This window comes from Dermochelys coriacea, chromosome 1 (genome assembly GCF_009764565.3).
Source record: "Dermochelys coriacea isolate rDerCor1 chromosome 1, rDerCor1.pri.v4, whole genome shotgun sequence".
Classification (NCBI taxonomy): Eukaryota; Metazoa; Chordata; order Testudines; family Dermochelyidae; genus Dermochelys; species Dermochelys coriacea.
The window spans coordinates 260729937-260750243 of NC_050068.2; the positions used below are offsets into that span (position 1 = coordinate 260729937).

At 43.0% G+C, this 20307-nt stretch overlaps 1 protein-coding gene across 9 annotated transcripts in view; it reads left to right on the forward strand.

The window, feature by feature from the left end:
• SGSM3 (small G protein signaling modulator 3) overlaps positions 1-20307 on the forward strand; it is a 61790-nt gene that overhangs the window by 1280 nt on the left and 40203 nt on the right. For 3 of the 9 annotated variants that reach the window (XM_038393162.2, XM_038393178.2, XM_043502104.1), the window contains exon 2: positions 4846-4920. Coding sequence is in view for 3 of the 9 variants with exons in the window: in XM_038393146.2 (XP_038249074.1) it covers positions 19606-19638 (33 nt within the window). In the remaining 6 variants the exon portion in view is untranslated. Of the gene's footprint in view, positions 1-4845; positions 4921-5134; positions 5157-7718; positions 7885-7964; positions 10417-13195; positions 13237-18994; positions 19639-20307 lie in introns of those variants that run through there. The other 6 variants (XM_043502112.1, XM_043502107.1, XM_038393146.2 and 3 more) reach the window with 4 other exon arrangements.

The following is a 20307-nucleotide window of genomic DNA, read 5'->3' on the forward strand; positions in this document are numbered from 1 at the left end:
ACTTTCTGACTCATTTTATACAAGGATTCATGACTGGATTTAATTAGGTTTTAGGGGCATCATCTCCTGCCTTCTTTCTGTCTAACTCTTTTTTATTCCTTTGGTCTTTTCTTGCCCTTTCTCTCTGCCCTTGTCCCTCTTCTATTTTACTTTATTCAGACTTGCCTAGAGGCTGCTCATGAATTACAGGTATGCTATTGCTTTTCCTTGGTTGTCGCCAATCCCAAGTGGCCAACTTCTTCGCCTTTTTGCCACTAATCAGATCTTGCCTGCCTTTTATTTCCCCTTGTTCTCAGTTTCTGTTCAGATATGCTGAGATGAGAGATTGACTCCTGTTCTGTCTGGTGTTGTAAAGCTGGGGGGTGAGGGAAGAGGAACAGCTATAAGATGACCAGCAACATGACAATAGCCTCCAGGTTTGGGGCATGAATGGGTGTAATGCAAACCCTCTGAATTTCAGACTACATCAAAATCAGAGTGAAGGCAGGGAAATTGTGTAATTCCTCAAACAAGAATATGTAAATGCAGAAGAGAGAGCAATAATCGTGGTGAATGGGGCTTAATCTCTTTGCAAGGAGCATTTCTGGGACCTAACACTATCAGAATTGGCGTAAAGAGCTGTCACATGAGGAAAACTGGAAAAATTCTTCTCCTGTGTTTATATTTCTCTCATTCTAGTTCTTTAAGGATGTTTTGAATTTAAGCAGGCATTTCCTTGCTGTAGATTTCAACAGCCACATCCCTACTTTTTTATGTGATGTCATAGCACCCTGCTTTGTGACATCACAATCATCCTCAGTGCATCTTGTTGCAATATCTGTGGGGGGGGGGATAAAGCACCAAGTGTGTTTCAAGAAGTCAAGCATCTTTTGTATAAGTGTATAAACTAGATCTTAGAATCATTTGGGGCACCTACCAGCCCAGAAGAAGTAATGGGACACAGTCCTTCAGTACAGATCATAACACTGCTTTTTGCTGGATAATCTGGATTCCAGAACAGTCTTGGGGCTGCCACAGACACTAGAGGGATGTGTTAGAAAAAATAGGCTTCTGGATTTATTTCATTATATATTACCTGTAGTGCCCCCAATGTGCTCAGCACTTTCCAAACAGAAAAGAAGGCTTGATTCCTGCCCCAAAGAACTCACAATCTAAGGACATAAAAGAGAGATAGTAGGGGGAAGGGGTACAACACACAGAGTGGTCAGGGTGATGATTGGCCATGTCTTACTAATACAAGTTTACCCTTTTAAAAATAACAGAATATATAAATTATTGCCAGTTGGCATCAGATCTGAGGGTGTGTTTCTGTAGTGTCAGAAGATGTCATTCGTGGAGATATCAGAGAGGGAATCGCTTAAGGACTCTACACTCTGGATTGTATCTTCCGCAAATGAATGAAGGGCTTTCATCTCCAAGACTGTTAATCTGGCACTTCTCACCAAAAACTGGGAAGGAAAAAAATTGAGATTCAGAAAGCATTAGAGATTTCTTTGAATGATGAGAAGACATCTGCAGTGACAGAGCCTAAGTAACAGTTACAAGTGGTAGATCTTCAAGCTTCCCTGTGGCTGTAAATCACTTGTTAGGGTCAAGAATATGCTATGGTGTTGCTCAATTGTTCAGGTGCATTCTGGAGACTTTACACTCTCCTTGGAAGCATCGAGAATTGGCCATTTCAGACAGGATAGCTGACAAAATGGACAAGTGGTCTAATCGAATGCAGCAAGTCCTGTGTTCCTGGATGCAGGTGTTAGTTTCACAACTCCAGCGTTCTGTGCTTCACATTAGCAACTATTTCTGTTTTAAACACCTACCTTCCTGTTGCCATAAAACAAGAGAATCCTCCCTTCGTGCCTTCCATTAGAACTGCTAAAAACAAGGCAGGGATCATCTCATGCAAAGTAACCACCAGGGACCCTCCTGATGAGGGGAGATGCATATTCCTCAGCTCTCCACATCAGTACTGTTGACGAGACCGGAGAGGAAGGTAGTGTTGGTTCCACCATGTGTATGTTTATTTCTGATGAAGTGGTATATCTGCTCATTCTGAATGGAAACACAACAATTCATGTTGGTAATGCAGCAATCTGGCTATTTAGAGAGTAGGATTTGCTAACAATACTCCTAGGAAAGGTGAAAATAAACTTGACTTCTGAGACTTACAAACAAAGGAAATACCACATTGTGGCAGACCATGGGTATAATTGGTCTGGTACATCACTTCCTGCAACAGCGCTACTGGGTCAATCAGTCCCAAGTCTTCCCCTTGGCAGTGTCTAGTTCCTGATGCTTGAGAAATGAGTGGAGAAAACAATGAGAATGTAGCAGGCCAAATGTACAAAGTTGTAGTAGGGAAAAAGAAATCCATCCTCATTCCCACAGGTATGAAATATGATCACTCTTACATCATTCTTATCTCATACCACTATAGCTGTTAATGGTCCTAATATAGTCCAGCTTCTTTGAGAACATGCGTATAAAGTTACTAGTTTGCGGGTTCTGGGCCTAAGTAGTTTAACATGTGGCATGTGTTATAAAGGAGCATTTTTAGCAAATCCTGGACAGTGGTCTGGGTGGGAGTAGCCTGACAGTGCAGGATGTCATGTTTTTAGATTTTAAAGAAAAGCAAAGTTCTGAAAGGAGTCATCTGACTGTGGCCCTGAATACAATTAAATTGCAGCTCTGCTCAGCAGAGTGATGTTCAACAGATCTGCTGCCTGGGTTTATTCAGAGTCACATCTGATGAATCTAGTGCTGCCTTTTGCTCTTGTTAGCCCTGCAGAGCCAACAAAGCTATGAGAGAGTGAACTGGAATCTTTTCTTCCTTGTGCATTGTCAACAGACTTACAGGTCCAGTCAGTTAAACCTGTGCAAACCCATCAGAGACCTTGGAAGGTACTAATGTCACTAAGGCCGTAATTTTACTTGCAGGGCTTTTTATTACTGGTGATGTTGGGTGAGCAAAATAAAACCCAGCTTGACTCTGGTATCTCAGAGTGAGTTTGCAGGGCTGGCAGGAAAAAAAAAAAATCTTGTAAACTGAGCACACTGGCTGTCACTGAATTGGTTCCAAAAGCAGTATGGAACTGTGGGGCTGAAGATAGGCTACTGGGGTCAGAGCTGCTGAACCAGGGCTGCCAGGCCCACAGACACTCAAGGTGTGTGACCTGCATGCTGGTAGTCTGGTGGTGTGCGGTCCCACAGCTCCACTCCACCAACCGTAGTTACTACTTGCAGCCTAACCCCAACGCAGTCCTGAATTTTCCCAAAACTGTGTGCTCTGCAATGCCCAGCCCTCTTGTGGACAGTTCAGAGAAATAATATGGCTTGTTTGTTCCTCTAAAGACACACAACACTTCACAGCTTATTAACTTAACTTGCAGTAAATACACCCTTCCCTTTAAACACAGAGCTGAGTTGATTTATGGTAAAAAATTAAATACATTTACTTACAAAATATATATATGATTAAACATGTATAAGGAATGAAGCTGGAAAGAGTTACAAGTGAAACAAAACAAAATACATTTCTAAAAGTCTAAAACATAATCTAGCTAGATACAGGCTTTGTTCGTGATGGTTTCTCTCATCAGTCATTCTTCTACCCTGCCATGGCTGACTTTCCCTCAGTCAGGACCTTCCACAGAAGTACAAGGTGCTGGTTTCCTTTGTCTCCTTAAGTGAAAGATCTTTGTCTAAGTAGGTTTCTCATCTATGTTCAATTCCAGAGACTTCAGCCCCCCCCCCCCCTTTTGTTTGAAGGACCCATCTTTCTCAGCTTGCAAGAGCTCTGGCCGCTTGTCTGTCTAGTGATGGATGCCAAAGATGGCTTCTGTCTTTGCTTATATCTCCCAAAATCCAATGATCTTGCTGTTCTTCCCTTCCTGTGGGCTTCCCATCCCCCTGTCTTTATAGACTGATAAACCTTTGAAATTGATTGTTTAAAAAGTAAAACCCAGACCAACCTTCTATCTCCTCTGGGTGTAGACACCATGCTGTCTTCTCCCCCACTTGTTAGTATGGTTTGCCTCCACCCCTTGTTAGTTTGATGGATCTGTTTACTGCTTGTATTTAAATTGAGGTAAACACGCATTCCTTTACTTAAGATAGACTCAACATATCCCCCTGACATATTTGGTTTATACACACCTTAGTTAAAATTCTAGCATATATTTATAACTCTTAATACCCATTGTGTACATACATCGCGCAAGAATATTAATGATCAATGAGTTAGTTTTCAAATGATACCTCACAAGGCATATTTTGCGCAATTATTGCGGTCGTGTGTAGGGTGTGACTACAGAGGTGCTTAGTGTCACAGGGAGCTGTTAGAGTTAATTAATTGTAGAGTGCTTTGGATATGAAGTTATACCTAAATGCAACTATTACAGTTATGCTTAATTGGCTGAAAAAACTCTGACTTTGCCGAAATTGAGTATAACGTCCCCAGGGAGGAGAGGTTTGGTGACTCCTTAACCTATAGTTATAAAACACTTGGTTACATTTTTGCGATAGCATTTAATGAGGAAGGCCTTTGAAACCTTCAGCCTTGTTCTTTAAGATGCACTAGAGACGCATGGTAATCTGGGCATAATTATACCCCACCTGCTGACGTATCCCTAAAGTGATCGCTGTCTACATTTGGAATAAAGGATGTTTCAACATATAATAGACATTAGAGATGGAAAAGGCTTCGCTAGGCCATATTTTGTCCATCTTCTCCACACACCCATACATACCCCTTCCAATGTTAAACCATAGATATTTGTGTGTGCTTTGCCTATTCCAATTCTTCTTTGTATGAAAACCACTCTGTGCTTCTCTTTCCTCCCACCAAAGGTCATCTCTCCAACCCAATGAAAAGAAGAGCAGGGTGGGACATTCAAGAGGGAAAAGCACCTTCACTTGGCTAAGGTAAGTGGTCTCAGCAAAATGGTGGACTATGTTTAGTTCTTTTCCAGAACAGTACAGTAAAATCTTAACACTCAGTTTTTCTATATAGGGATGGGTACCAGCTACCCTCAGGAATTTATCAGCTGTTCTCTGCTTCTCCAAGGGCTTGAAGGTTGAGGGATCAGCACTGGTATCCCAGGGAGTCTGCAAATCCCTGGCCTGAGGTTTCCTTTCACAGACCTGTCATTGTGATGAATGTGGGTGGGCTTTGCAATCTCCTGGTTTAGGGTGTGATAAATGATTTAGGCAGATGCTAGAGCCTGTCATGATAGCATTTAATGGCCTAGCTGGTCAGCATGTCTCTCTTGTACAGAGTCATTTGTCTGCTTTGGAGCCCGTTAGATAAAATAACACTCCTTTTTTTTGTATTTTAAAACAAATGTTAAAGCGCAGTTCTGCTCTGAAAAATGACTCCATGTTGTCCGTCCCGGACTTCCATGTTCATTGTATCTCAATGGCTCCATAATCAGATGTGCACAGTGTATAATTTTTTTTATTTTTAATTTTTCTGTGCCAGCCCTACCGTGTCAAACTGTGATCTGAAAGTCAAGCTGGATTCTTCCTGGCTTATTCATTATCAGCAGGCAACAAGATTCTGTCCTCTCTTACATTATCTTCAAAGTGAATCAGAAGTTTGAATGTGGCCTTGCAATTGGAAATTTAATTAATCATTCTGTTGTTTTTGCATGAACCCGGATGGGCTGAGTGATGAGTCTTCAGGGCTCATAAAACCTTTATTTTTCTCACTGCTATAATGAGACAACTGCTGCACATAGGGAGCAGATCTGTTGCGTAAGAAGATGGCATTTTAAATTAATTACATTTCTGACCATAAATACACTTTCAAAGAGGTGCATAAAAGCCTCTTGCAAACTTCTATAATAGACTCAAACTGGGAGGAGACAGGGAGTTCCAGTTTGCTTTTCTTTGGTTGTTAATTCTAGATTTTGATTCATTCTACTGTAGACCTCTGGATTTGTGTGATAGGAGGCACTGCAGGAGACAAAGGAGAGGTCTTGTCTTCTCTCCCCTTTCCTCCTGCTGCAAACATACAATCAATCTCCTTAATTCACAATGATTTCAGTGATTGGGGACCATTTAAGTACTGAGTGTTCTCCCCACACTCTAGATCCTAGCAAGCCACCATCCCTCTGTGCCCACTCACCAACATAGCTCTGCCATGAAACCCCAATTTTGACCTGGCACACCTCCTGCTATTCCAGTCCAAGGATTCCTTTGGAGCAGTGAGTACCTGATCATCAGCAGACTTTTATGAGGTCTGATGTGAGGCATAGGGGGAACGAGGATGAAGTCATTTAAACTCCTTTAACTGTTGCTCTAAATCGCATGGTCACTAGAGATAAAGTCAGAGGGTTAATTCACTGTCATTGCATCATTCCTGTCCTTATACTGTGTATTTACTGCGACCCAAAACACTGCTAGATTAGTAGCCTTGCGGAGTCGTTTCCTGGAATGAGTCAGGTCTACAAGTGTAATAGAAACTGTTTAATCTGGATGTGATAAGGGACGAGATCCACGTGGAATTGTGCATAGGTGTAAAAATTTAACTGGGTGTCTCTCTGCTAGGGTAGGGTAGCACCCTGCATTGTCTGTTACAGACCCTTCCTGGACCTTGTGTTTCCTTTCTCCCAGGTGCATGTTCCGCCTTCTTCAATTGCTAGTTTAATTATGGTTGGGAGGAAGACTCCGGTTTCACAGGCACTCACAGCAAATATTGACTTAAGGATCAAATGTCGCTTGCAGATCCAGGATATGCTACCACCTGACCTGAGTGGGAAGGGGAGATCAAGAGTGAGGGTGGGAGTTGCTGTGGCGGATTTGATTTGATGAATCCTGATTCAAATTCTAAAGCAAAATCTTTTTGTGAGGACTGGAAGAGATGTACTAGAACAAATACAGATTTTTCATCTCTCGTTTTTGTGACTGGGAGGTTCAATCTGGATGTTTGAAGTTGACACTGTCAACATGCAGTTTTAAAATGCATACTGAGAGACGTACTTAATATATGTACTTAAAATATGTACTGGTGCCACATCTGTCTCCAAGTCCCCGGGCCAATGTTTGTGTCTTTACAGTCTATCTTTCCTCTTTTATAAAATGTTTCTTTCTGTCCTGTTGCTATATGACAGACTCACAAAGAATAGGGGAAACAGGGAACTAAGTATATGCAAAGTGCTGTCAAATGTACAAATTAATCGGGGGGGGGGGTATTTTTCCCTTGCTAACTTCTTATAGTCATAGTAGATATTACTCTTAACACTAGTAGGTAAAAAATAATTCCAGTGAGAAGTATAACTTCTCAACTGATTGTGTCACTTTAACAATTTCCATTGATTGCTCTTTTTTGTATTGTTACTGAAAACTTAGGTTTCAGAGTAGCAGCCGTGTTAGTCTGTATTCGCAAAAAGAAAAGGAGTACTTGTGGCACCTTAGAGACTAACAAATTTATTAGAGCATAAGCTTTCGTGAGCTACAGCTCACTTCATCGGATGCATTTGTTTTTTCCCAAATGCATCCGATGAAGTGAGCTGTAGCTCACGAAAGCTTATGCTCTAATAAATTTGTTAGTCTCTAAGGTGCCACAAGTACTCCTTTTCTTTTTGAAAACTTAGGTTTATTGGTTTTTGTCTTGCTGAAGACTTGTTGGGAAACTTGCTAGATGGGATGCTGTTTTGTTACTCCTTTCTAAATGGATTCTTATTGTTCTCATTGTTTCATATATATATATATCAATTGAGGAAGGGCACTCCTGGATGGAAGTTTCTCTTCTTGTGCTAAAGACCCTGGGCAGCCAGTGCTGGAAAGGAGCTCATATCTGACTCCACCTGTCTGCTTCACATCCAACACTGAATTGCTGTCATGTGAGGGTTAACTGGAGATCAAATGGCAAAGGGGGCTGACCAGGTAAAACAAATACACAATAGGAGATTGTTATCTGGGTGTTTGCCTAAAGCCAGATAATTGAAAGCTGTTTCCTATTGCAGCTGTGAGGGAGAAAGCAGGAATGTTAACAGCTGACTCAGCAGTGTGAAGTGGAAGTTCAAGTGAATTTGCATCTGTCTTTTCCACACCTCCATTTTTAAAGGAAAACTGCACTATTAAAAAAAAAAAAAAAAAAGTAACTGTATACAGTAAAAGCTGTGTTATCCGGCACTTTACCAACCAGAAAGATCTAGAAACCGGCATTTCTGATCTCTGCCAATACAAATCTTCAATCTAGTAACCGGGACCAATGCCAAAGCTAACTGGAATCGATGCTGAAGCTATTCGGGACCCAAGTATTTCCGAGAGCAGTCGGACTGTGCTCGAGTTAGCTGAGAAAAGCCGAATGCTGTTCTTTCTGTTTGTATCCGCCATTGTGATCGGTTGGTTTATTACTCTGTGCATTGTCCTGTGTTTATTGTAAAATATCAACACCACCCTACCATCATGGCATCCAAAATACCAGCGAAAAGCAAAGGAAAGAAGCAAGAGTTGTGTTGACATTAAAACAGAAAATAGATATTTGTACATGTCTTGAAAAGGGTGAGAATAGGAATGTTTTGATGCAAGAGTACAATGTTGGCTCGTCCACAATATATGACATCAAGGCTCAGAAAGGACAACTGCTCAAATTTTTTGCTAGTTGTGAGTCAAATAAAGCTTTTGAACAACGCCGTACTCTGCATACGCCTAAATTGGAGCAGCTAGACAGTGTTTTATATGAATGGTTTTTATTGAAACGATCGGAGGGTGCCTCTATATCTGGCCCAATGCTCATTGAAAAGGCAAAAGATTTTTATAAGCAAATGCAATTGACTGAGCCATGTGCATTTTCTGATGGATGGCTTTCATGTTTTAAACTTCGTCACGGCATTAAAAAGCTAGATGTATCCGAACAAAAATCGGCTGACCATGAAGCTGCAGAAAAATATTGTGAATTTTTTAGAAATTTAATTGCTGAACATGATCTATCCCCTGAACAAATTTATAATGCTGATGAAACTTGCCTATTTTGGCGATTTCTGATCTCTGCCAATACGAATCTTCAATCTTTGGCTTGCCAAATTCTACCATAGCAGGTGCAAGTGAATCTAGTGCTGCTGGTTTTAAGCAGAATAAAGACAGACTATCTGTTCTTACGTGTGCTAATGCTGCAAGCTTGCATAAAATAAAACTTTTGGTGATTGGGAAATATTGTCATCCTAGAGCTTTCAAAGGTGTTGCACATTTACCTGTTGTTTACAAAGCACAAGGTAATTCATGGATGAACAAAGAAATTTTTTATGATTGGTTTCATCATGTTTTTGTACCTGCAGTGAAAGAACATTTTAGAAAAATAAGCTTACCTGAAGATAGCAAAGCTATTCTATTGCTAGACAATTGTAGAGCTCACCCTCATGAAACAGAATTAGTGTCTGGTAATATTTTTACCATCTTCCTGCCTGCCAGTGTTGCTTCATTGATTCAACCCATGGACCAGGGCATCATCCAGAATATGAAATGTTATTACAGAAGAGATTTCCTGAGAAAGTTGATCAATCATGAAGGCACTGTACAGGACTTTCAATCTCTTTATAATATAAAAGATGCAGTTTTTAATGTTGCTTGTGCCTGGAATTCTGTTAAAAGTGAAACATTAAGGAGAGCTTGGATAAAATTGTGGCCTAATGTTTGCAGAAGTGTCTTCTGATGAAGATGAATTTGAAGACTTTAAAGTAAGAGTTAGAAAAAATACATTAGCACAAATTCTTGAAATGGTGAAGGATACTTCTTCTTCACACCACATCAACAAACTTCATGAAAGTGAGCTAGAAGAGTGGGTTGAAGCTGATAAGGAGTTTGAAGTGACACACACTATTACTGATACAGAAATAATAGAGAATGTTTTGAAAACTGAAAAGTCAAAGGACACTGATAAAGACAGTGAAGAAGAAGATTTTAGTGAAGAGGACAAAATAACTTGGGGAAAGGCTGCTTCAGCTTTTGATACAGTAATTCAATTTGCAGAAAGGCAACCATGTTATACTGCCCAGGAGGTTATACAATTGCACATTCTGCACTCTACTTTTCTGCAAAAGAGGCAGAAGACAAGTAAGCAAGCTGATATAAGGGATTTAGTCAAAAAAACAGCTTCCAGGGTGTGTAATAGGGTCAGTACAGATTCAGCCCAATCTCCTACACCTTCTACATCTACAATGATAATTGATATTGATAATGATGACCCTGAGGAATTGCAAGATCCTGAAGTGTCTTCTGAATCATCAAAGAAAGATTGTTATGTTCAGTATAGTTTTAGTTGAAGTGTTATTTTTAGTGATCTGGGTGTATGCCATGTGCTGCCCATAGTGATATGTAGTGTCATCAGATAACCTACTATATAGAAAACTTTACCTGTATACACCTAAGTGCTTCAAGAAACCAACCACTCTGCCGTGCAGTATTACTACTGGATTGGTGAGTACCTGTATACTATTTTATACTTTATTCATTGTATTGTATTCTAATTCTTTGAATTGGTATTCCATTGGTAAGTATAACTCTTAGTTGACCAGAATTTTTGACTAACCGGCACCCCCATTCTCTCAGCATGCCGGATAACAAAAGCTTTTACTGTATATTATTGTAAAGTGCATAGTTACACACTTGACAAGTGTACTGTAGCTGGAACACTGCAGTCAGCTGTAGCTGAGTTTGTTTCCAGTTACAACTTTGTTTGTCTCACACGTAACTGTCCATATTTTCACTTGGCAAGTTGAAATTTTCTCCACCCAGAGATGACTTGTGTGTGTGTGTGTGTGTGTGTGTGTGTAAATTTGAACAGAAGGGGTTCAGTTGTTTTCAAGTGGCTCGGGGGTGACAGTCAAGGTCTGGATACCCCAAGAGAAGAATAGGGGGTTAAATCTCCTCCCAAAATAATCAGTTGAATAAACAGATTGTATACAATGTCATTATGCTGTAAAATATGTTGAGTAAGGTATTTTGTGAAAGCTTGTAATGTTCTGAACATGAACGTCATTATCACACACACACACACACACACACACACACACAATATGAATGTATGTATTTGTGTATATATAAAATTGCTCTCATAATTTGTGTTGCAACATTCAGCTCTCTCTCTGTTGGGCATCAGGCAGGGAAAGGGCTGCCTCTCCAGCCAGACAAGACTAGCTCCAAGCACCTAGAATTGTACAACCCAGGAAAAGACAAATGATGGACCATTAAAGTTAATGGGAAAACATTAAAACAACCTGAAACTGAAAAGAAAACACCAGTCTTGGAAAACTAGGGATATGTCTACACAGCCAACATTAACGTGCTGCCTCAGCAATGCTTTAATGCAGCTGTGTAGTCGCACTTTACAGTGCTGAAACTTGCATTGCTCTGGGGTGTTTTTTCACATCCCTGGGCGAAGAAAGTTTCAGCTCTGTAAGTGGTAGTGTAGACAAGGCCTAAGAAACGAGGGTGTTTTTCCCACTTTGCATATCTATAGTGACTAAAGAAGAAAAAAGAAAAGGAGTACTTGTGGCACCTTAGAGACTAACAAATTTGTTAGTGCCACAAGTACTCCTTTTCTTTTTGCAAATACAGACTAACACGGCTGCTACTCTAAAGAAGAAAAGAAACCTGAAAACTTCTTAAAAAGTGAAGGGGTTTGAAGTGAGGGACAGTCACTTGACAGGTATTGGCCGTGAAATGCTGGATCCTCTCTGGGATGGGGTACGCTGGGAAACAGTTGAGGCAACAAGTAAATTGTATTAGGAAAGGTATTTTTATCTAATTCAAAAGTATAAATCCTGAAGATGCATCTTTGTTTGTTTTCAGTGTAACTTGTGTATGTTTGGTCTCCCGCACTAGTTCCATTTCTTGAATGTGATATTTCTATTAAATACACCTTTTGTTTGTTTGTTGCCTCAAGCACGTCTCTGATGTGCAAACTCTGTGGAGAGTATATGCCAAAACAAACTGCCAACTGGGGATTAGTTTAACGCCTTCGGGGGTAATGAACCAGAGGGGAAAAATCCCAAGTGTCTGGTAGTTAAGAACTCAGGGTGGCTGGATATGGGGAGATGCAGGACTGGAAGTGCTGTTGGCGTCACTCTGCATGATGTAACTAGGCTGGTGGAAACCAGGGTGAGACTTCGAGTACTGCTATGCTGCAAAATATTCCCGCATCAGTGAGTCTCAGAGCCCAGGTCAACTGATTTGTGCTCTTGCTGTGGGACTCACAGTAGCAGTGTAGGTGTTCCCTCTGGGCTGGAGCCCCAGCTCTGAGAACCACCCCTCTCCCCAGGTTTCAGAGCCCAGGCTCCAACCCAAGCAAGATTGTGAGCCCTGCAAGTCAGTTGACCCAGGCACTGAGACTCACTGCTACAGGTGTGGGGGTATTAGGGTTTTTTTTTGTAATGTAGATGTATGTTTTGTGTTTGTGGGCAAGCTACTGGTGTTGGGGCTCTGAACCAAAACTGGACAGCATAAAGGCACTCAAGGTTACAGGGCAGGCTGTGACAGAACACTACTGGTATGGATGTTCCCCAAAACATCACAGGGGATTTCCATATTATTTAACTATATCTGTTGATATTATTGCCGTACATTGTGGTTTTTGTGTTGGTCTTTTGGTGCTAGTAGCTGTAGTACCAAAATGTTAAGATACTGGAAGTTGACATTTTGCATGGAAATTGTCCTCAAATGGGACTGTGAGCGTTAGGTAAAAACTGGGTTTGATTTGAGAGAGTTCTGAGAATTTGAAAGCTTGCACTTCCATGGATATAATTTCTTAGCGCTCCTTGCCCATGTTGTAGCTGTGGGAAGAGTGTATTTGCATGGCTAATTTAGCTGCAATAATGAATGTGTGCATTGAACAAGCTCTGCAAGAGCTCTTGCTTTGTTTGCTACCCGTTATGTATAGAAATTATTTTATGGACCTGGTGTACAGATCAGTGGTGTCACTACAAGGAGAAATGTGTATTTGGGGTAATAGAAAAAATTGTATGGGACAGATTTTCAGACATGTTAATCACCTACAGTTCCCACTGGCTGCAGTTAGAATTGTGGGTGTTCAGCACTACTGGCAGTCAAGCCTACATGGAAAAATAGCATGCAATCATGTAAGGACTATCATAACACAGACTCTTAGGGGGCAGAGTTAAGGTTATATAGACAATACCCTAATTTTGAGATGCTGACCCTGCAATCATAACATTTTCTCTTTTTTTTTTTTTTTAAGGTAGTTCATCACTTCACTTTTCCTGTAACTGGAATTTTCCAGTAAGATCCTCTGTATTTTCAGGTTTCAGAGTAGCAGCCGTGTTAGTCTGTATTCGCAAAAAGAAAAGGAGTACTTGTGGCACCTTAGAGACTAACAAATTTATCAGAGCATAAGCTTTCGTGAGCTACAGCTCACTTCATCGGATGCATCCGATGAAGTGAGCTGTAGCTCACGAAAGCTTATGCTCTAATAAATTTGTTAGTCTCTAAGGTGCCACAAGTACTCCTTTTCTTTTTTCTGTATTTTCAATATCCCATTACTTCTCTCTAAAATGCAAATGGGTTCCACAGTGCTCAAATTGTATAATCCTCTTGCTCTTGGAAACGGGGACCCTCATCCTATGTTATCTTCTCCAGCTTCTTAACAGTCTGTCTAACAACTCATCCACTGTCACTCTAACTGGCTTCTGGTTCATCCTCTGTCCCCTTCCTTGTCTTTCTGTCCATCTCTTAAATCCGTTTAAAATTGCACCTCCTGGTTTTGTATCAGCAGGAAGCTCCTTGGGGGAGGGGAGTACAGACTGTCTCCTTGGAAGAGATGAGGGCTGCTTTGGCCTGACATCGGTCAGTCAAGGGAGTGGGGTTGTGGTATGGAGCCACAGGGAATGTGTAGAGCAAGTACTCTTGACCTTTCTCCTCCAGCATGTACCCACTCCCCACTGAGCCCTTGATGTGCCCCAGGACCCTTTGCCCCAGTTTCCTGTGACGTTTTACTGGAGCTGGAGCAGGAGTGAACTGAATTCATGTTTTAATCTCTAAAGCACCTTCGTGCTATGAATGTTTTTTCATAATAATACTACTACTACTACTACTACTACTACCACCAGGGTTCATTGAGATCAGGCAAATAGTTTAAGGGTGCCCCTAGCAGCTACTTGAGATGGATTAGATGAGCAGCTGTGCTTAGGGAGTGGAATTGTCTTCCCAATACAATGGCTGGATCCCCCTTTGAGATCAGCTGGTGTAGAGAAATCTTTGCCCCAGCAAGGTGGGGAGTCAGAGGGCTGTTGTGGTATGGCTTTGGCGCTTTCACGGTGAGACGCTTGGATCCTTGGACCCTTGGACAGGTTCCAATTCACTGGCTCTCTGTGCAGCAGCTGATGGCACCTTCCTGCTTTCCTGGCATGATTTATCCACCTCCACTTTGGCCTCTCACACCCCTGGTGCTGACATGCCAGCAGCAGGGCTCTCTTTCTCTCTCACGCAGGTCCCAGATGACTTCTTTCAGGAAGGTTTCCATAGTAACTGAAGGCAAGAAAAACCTGCCCACCAAGTTCAGTGCCTTGCTATCCAGCCCATGTCTAGGGAGGGGTGCAGGCAGGAGGAGTGGGTGTGGTGATCAGGCAATTGGTGGGGAGAGGGGACACTGTTAGAAAGGGCTGTTTGTGACCGAGTGGGCAAGGAAAGGTACTGTGTTCCTCTGTGATTGCACTGTGATGAGGAAGGAACCCTCATCACCCCCAGCAGCAGGCCTCTCCCTCCTCCCTTCATTTCCTAGCAGGCTGGATAATTAACTTGGCTTCAGTTCACTTTCTCCTCCACAGCTGTGCCCAACCCACTGGGCTGGCCCCTCTTTAACATGCAGCTGATGGGCTGTGTGCACTGGTTGGGCTGTGCCGAGTCTGGGACAGAGAACAGCAGCATTGTAAAATGCTCCCCGCTCAGGTGCTGGTCAGTGATTCAGAGTGAATGTAATGTAAACCACAGTGAAATACCAGGGAGTCTAAAGAAACCTAAAGGGACTCAGAAAAACAAGTAGGGTGAGGAGCCAAATTCCACCCTGACCTAACCCCCCTGCAACTCTAATTGGCTTCAGTGAAGCTGCATGGGCAAAGGGTAAGATGACCATACGTCCCGTTTTGACTGGGATAGGTCTCCCCCCCCCTTTTTTTTAAGCACTGTCCTGACTGTCCTGATTTTTTTCCCCAAAAGTGGGCATTTGTTGACTTGATCAGTTGGCAAGAACAAACAGGACAAGTGCCCACTTTTGGGGAAAAAATGGGATGCGGTGCAGAAGGGGTGACTGCAGAGATGCCAGTCCCCACAGGGGAAGGCTGGGCTGGATTGGGGGAGGCCAGAAGACAGTGTTCCAGCATGTGAGCCCCCGCAGGGTTCCAGCGACCAGGCAACAGCCTTGCATGGAGGGAGGGGGAGAAGTGCAGGGTTCCAGCGATGGGGAACAGCATGGGGCAGGGGGCCCTTGGGTGAGCAGCTGGGGTATCCCGTTTTCTCTTTAGGAAATATGGTGCCCTTATCAAAGGGTAGGATGTGGCCCAAGCGCTCTACCCCAGGGCCCAATCACCTAAGACATGGTGGTAGCAACCTTTAAAAGGCAGTGTCAAAATGCAGGTGCCAGTCAGAATGAGGCCTGAGGGGGGAAGAAGTAGCTCCTATGGAAAGCTCCTAACCAAACCTATCTACGAGGTTTGGATGCTGCTAAAGCTCACAAGTAAAATGAGTTTGGAGGTTCTAAGCTCAGTTTTTGGTGATGGCTTATTCACATTGCATAGTTACTGCATAGTTTTCCTTTTTGCTGCTCAGGAAAGACCCAGCACTGAAAGAGGAAGAGGGATGCAAGGCGGAACTCAGGGGAATTAACAGAACTACATGTGGGAAGCAGTTGAGGACAGGATAGACAAGTGCTATGTATAAGTTCCAAACAAGTTCTGCCCCTGAGGGAGAAGTTTATAGGTTTTTCTCACTACAGGTGGTGGAAATAACCAATATAGGTAGGGTTCAGTAGGTGAGGGTCTGCTGCTAAATTTGATTCTCAGCTACTCACTGGTCATGCCATTTGATCCTATTTAGACAGCTGTTCAGATAAGGAAGGAAGGAGCATTGTCATATATGTTCTCAAACAGCTGCTTTCCACTCTGTAGCAATGGCCTACATGCTGCCCAACTAGGGATCCTGAACTGCTATAGTTCCAGTGATGTCATCACTTGCCATTGGAGTTCAGCAGGTGCTGAAGCCATGAGTTTTAATGGACCAAGTCTGTGTTTGGGAGTCTGGTATAACCTGGGATGCTTTAAAACAATGTAAAGTCCCAAATCTAGATTTTAGTGGGCTTTTATTAAAAAAAGTTTCACAAAACCTGACAACAAATTGCATGATTTTTTTTTTTTTTTTTTTTTTTTACATTCAATGTAACAAGTCTATTTCTGGATTGAAATCTTTCCTGCAGTCCTGGCAGACCATCTACAAACCTGCACATGCTAGAGAGCTGAGAAATGAAGCCAAATAGTCTGGCTTCACTGTCTGAGCTGAATCACCTGTGATAGACGAGACCATCTTCCAGCCAATCAGGATTGTTCCCTACAGTGTGTTCTCCTGTGCAGGGCCCAGTTCATCTTAGGCCATGTCTACACCGTAATGTTTTGCTGACCCAAGTTACATTGGCATACAGCTGCTGGACTTAGTATATCGCTTGTGCACATGCGTACTTAGCTCCATGCATCAGTGCTGCTTGTGTACACCAGGAGAGGTTGTGTCCATGCACAGTGCAATGCACAAGAGATGGGTATCCCAGCATGCATCCTGCCACCATTCAGCACGCTGTCTTTGGGTAGTTTTGGAAGATGGGGCAGAAATAAGTTGCGCGGGGTGACTGGGAGCAAGGGGTCAATTTCCCATAATGTGGTAATCTCCATCCCATAATAGCTCTGTCCTATAATTTTCGGACGTATTTTAAATTTCCCATGAACCCGCACAGGACTTGTCACTGTCCACCATCTTTGACTGAAGCATGGAGCCTGCACATCTCTGCACTATTGTCATGAGTATTGCAAGCACAAGACACACAAGCCTCTGGTATTTGCAGAGCCAGCAAAAGAACTGTGGGAAACATTAGGATTTCCTCATGGTCAATTTGCTTTGGAACATAGGGAGAACCAGTTTGGTGACATTCATAGAGCAACTGCTTCTGAACTTAAGAAACAAGTCATGACTGGGGGGATTTCTTTGTAACACAGGTTTGGGATGATGAGCAGTGCCTGCAGAACTTTTGGATGCACAAGGCCACATTTCTGGATCTGACAGGTTTCAGAGTAGCAGCCGTGTTAGTCTGTATTCGCAAAAAGAAAAGGAGTACTTGTGGCACCTTAGAGACTAACAAATTTATTTGAGCGTAAGCTTTCATGAGCTACAGCTCACTTCATCGGATGCACGTAGCTCACGAAAGCTTATGCTCAAATAAATTTGTTAGTCTCTAAGGTGCCACAAGTACTCAACAAATTTATTTGAGCATAAGCTTTTGTGAGCTACGTGCATCCGATGAAGTGAGCTGTAGCTCATGAAAGCTTATGCTCAAATAAATTTGTTAGTCTCTAAGGTGCCACAAGTACTCCTTTTCATTTCTGGATCTATGTGCCAAACTCACTCCAGCCATCCATCACAGGAATACGAAACGGAGACCTGCACTGACCATGAAGAAGCAAGTGGTGATCATGCTGTGGAAACTTGCAATGCTAGATTACTACGAGTCAGTGGGAAGTAATTTTGGAGTGGGAAAATCCACTGTGAGGGCTGTTGTTACACAAGTGTGTAGGGCTATTAATTGTCTCTTGCTACGCAGGGCTGTGACTCTCAGCAATGTGCAGGACATAGTGTATGGTTTTGCAGCTATGGGGTTCCTGAACTGCTGTGGAACAGTAGATGGCATGGACATCCCTATTTTGATCCCAGAGCACCTTGCTGCAGAGTACAAAGATAGAAAGGTCTACTTTTCCATGGTTATGTAAGTGCTGGTGGATTACCGAGGATGCTTCACTGACATCAATGTTGGCTGGTCAGGGAAGGTGCATGATGCTTGCATCTTTAAGAACACAAGACTGTTCTGAAAGCTACAAGCAGGGAACTTCTTTTTCGACTGGCAGTTTCCAGTTGGTGGTGATGAAATGCCAGTAATGATCCTGTGGGATCCAGCCTACACCTTACTCCTCTGGCTTTTGAAGCCATATGCTGGCCACCTTGACAGCACCAAGGAAACATTCAGCTACTAGCTCAGCAGGTGGAAAATGACAATTTAATGTGCTTTTGGTAAATTGAAAGGGCACTGGCACTGTTTACTTATCAGATTGGATTTTATTGCAGAAAGTATCCTAATGATTATAGGTTTCAGAGTAGCAGCCGTGTTAGTCTGTATTCGCAAAAAGAAAAGGAGTACTTGTGGCACCTTAGAGACTAACAAATTTATTAGAGCATAAGCTTTCGTGAGCTACAGCTCACTTCATTTTAATGATTATAGCTGCCTCTTGTGTCTTTATGAAGCCAAGTGGGAAAAGTAGCCACGGGGGTGGAGCGGCTGTCTGCCAAGTTTGAACAGCCACATACGAGGGCTATCCGAAAAGCTCAAAAAGGAGCTGTACGAGTTGGGGAGGCTTTGAAAAGAGCACTTTAGCAGTGAGCCACAATAATGTGCTGTGGTGTATTGTGCTCAACCTGACATTTCAGATTGGGGGCCTTTTAGGGATTGTGTGGTTACTCCTGTGGGAATTCTGCACCAAAAAATTAAAAATTCTGCACACACTATTTTAAAATTCTGCATATTTTATTTGTCAAAATAACACAAATGTAATCATTCCAATTTCAATTGTTTTGGTAATTTATTTCAAAACACCTGTCAGCAAGTATATCAACAATACAGACAACAGCAAACAAGATTCCCCCAGGAGTAGAGTTAAAGAAACCTCTATAACAACCCAGTTCCAGTTGGGGGGTGCTTAAGGGGCTGTATGGGCCGCCAGAGCTCAGCTGCGGGGCACCCCCTGGCCCACAGAGCCAAGGCACGGGGCACCCCCAGCCCAGACACCAGCACCCACAGAGCCTTTACTCCCCCGCCAACTTCTTTACTGTCCTGCCGGGGGAAATGGTGTGCTGTGGCCCTGTCCTACCTCACCCTTTGCCAGAGTTGGCTGGGTCTCCCAGGCCCTCTCCCGTCCCCAGGAGAATGAGGATCAAAGAGCGTGCAGCCTCCAGCCCTGCCACGCTGGGCGCCTCATTCACTGTGAGTGGCAGCCAGAAATTCTTGCGCCTTTCTCCTATCTGCTCTTTCCTTCTCCATGCAGTCTGCAATATTCACCCTGCAGGCTGGCTGTCCAAGATCTGATGCAGCACTGGCTTGCAGGATCTCGCAGAACATGTCCTCCAACATCGTCTTTTTTTCTCTTTCTTATCAAAATCAGTCTTTCCGCTGCTGTGACGGTGCACCCCTCAAGGGCACAACGGCTGCAGCGACAGATAAAACACACTGGTACCATTCTTGGTATTGTAGGTATGGAAAGTGAAACCTAAGATTCAGAACTTCCCCCTTTCCTTGCTCCCCTAAAATGTTAAACAAGACATACTTATTAACATTTCTGCTTTGGAGTGATGGTGTCTGGTGCCCCTCTCAGTCAATCCATGGTGAGTATGACCTGCTGGGGTGAGGGAAACAATGAGGGAATTGCTTGCTTGCATGAAACTGAGTATAGGGCACTGGCACCATTTTCCACCGTAGTGGTGCTGTTAGCTGATGTCTCACTCATGAGGGTAACAAAGGCAGAGAGATCACAGCTGCTGCTGGCAACCTGAAGTTTCCCTGGCCTGTATGCTGTTAACCTGTGTACTGCAGTGGTGCCCGCCGAAGTTATCACGGACAAGTGTGGGAAAGGTGTCCTACCATGGAGGAAGAAATAGAGTTGTCATCCTTAGAAACCTTTGGGAGAGGATTTGCAGTGTATGTGCATGGAAGCTTCATTGCAATCTCTCGGAGGATTCGAGGGACATTCCCTGTGTACATAAACATACTGCTCCACATGGTCCCCCACCGCCTAACTCTAGAGGGGAATGAAAAGCAGATAGCTACACTTCCACTCTTTGTTGCACCACTACCTCATGTAGAGTGAGTAAATTAATGAAAAGTCGATGGCCATGTCCTGCTAAGTTGGGGTTGCCATCACTATAATGGGAAATTTATTTACACACTTACCCGAGGTTCCCTCCCCTGCATCGAGCTCGACTGGAGAGACTAGCTGTACTGCAGTGAAATCAAAAACAGGTCCTGGACTCTGTCGTCTGTTCCCCATACTCCTC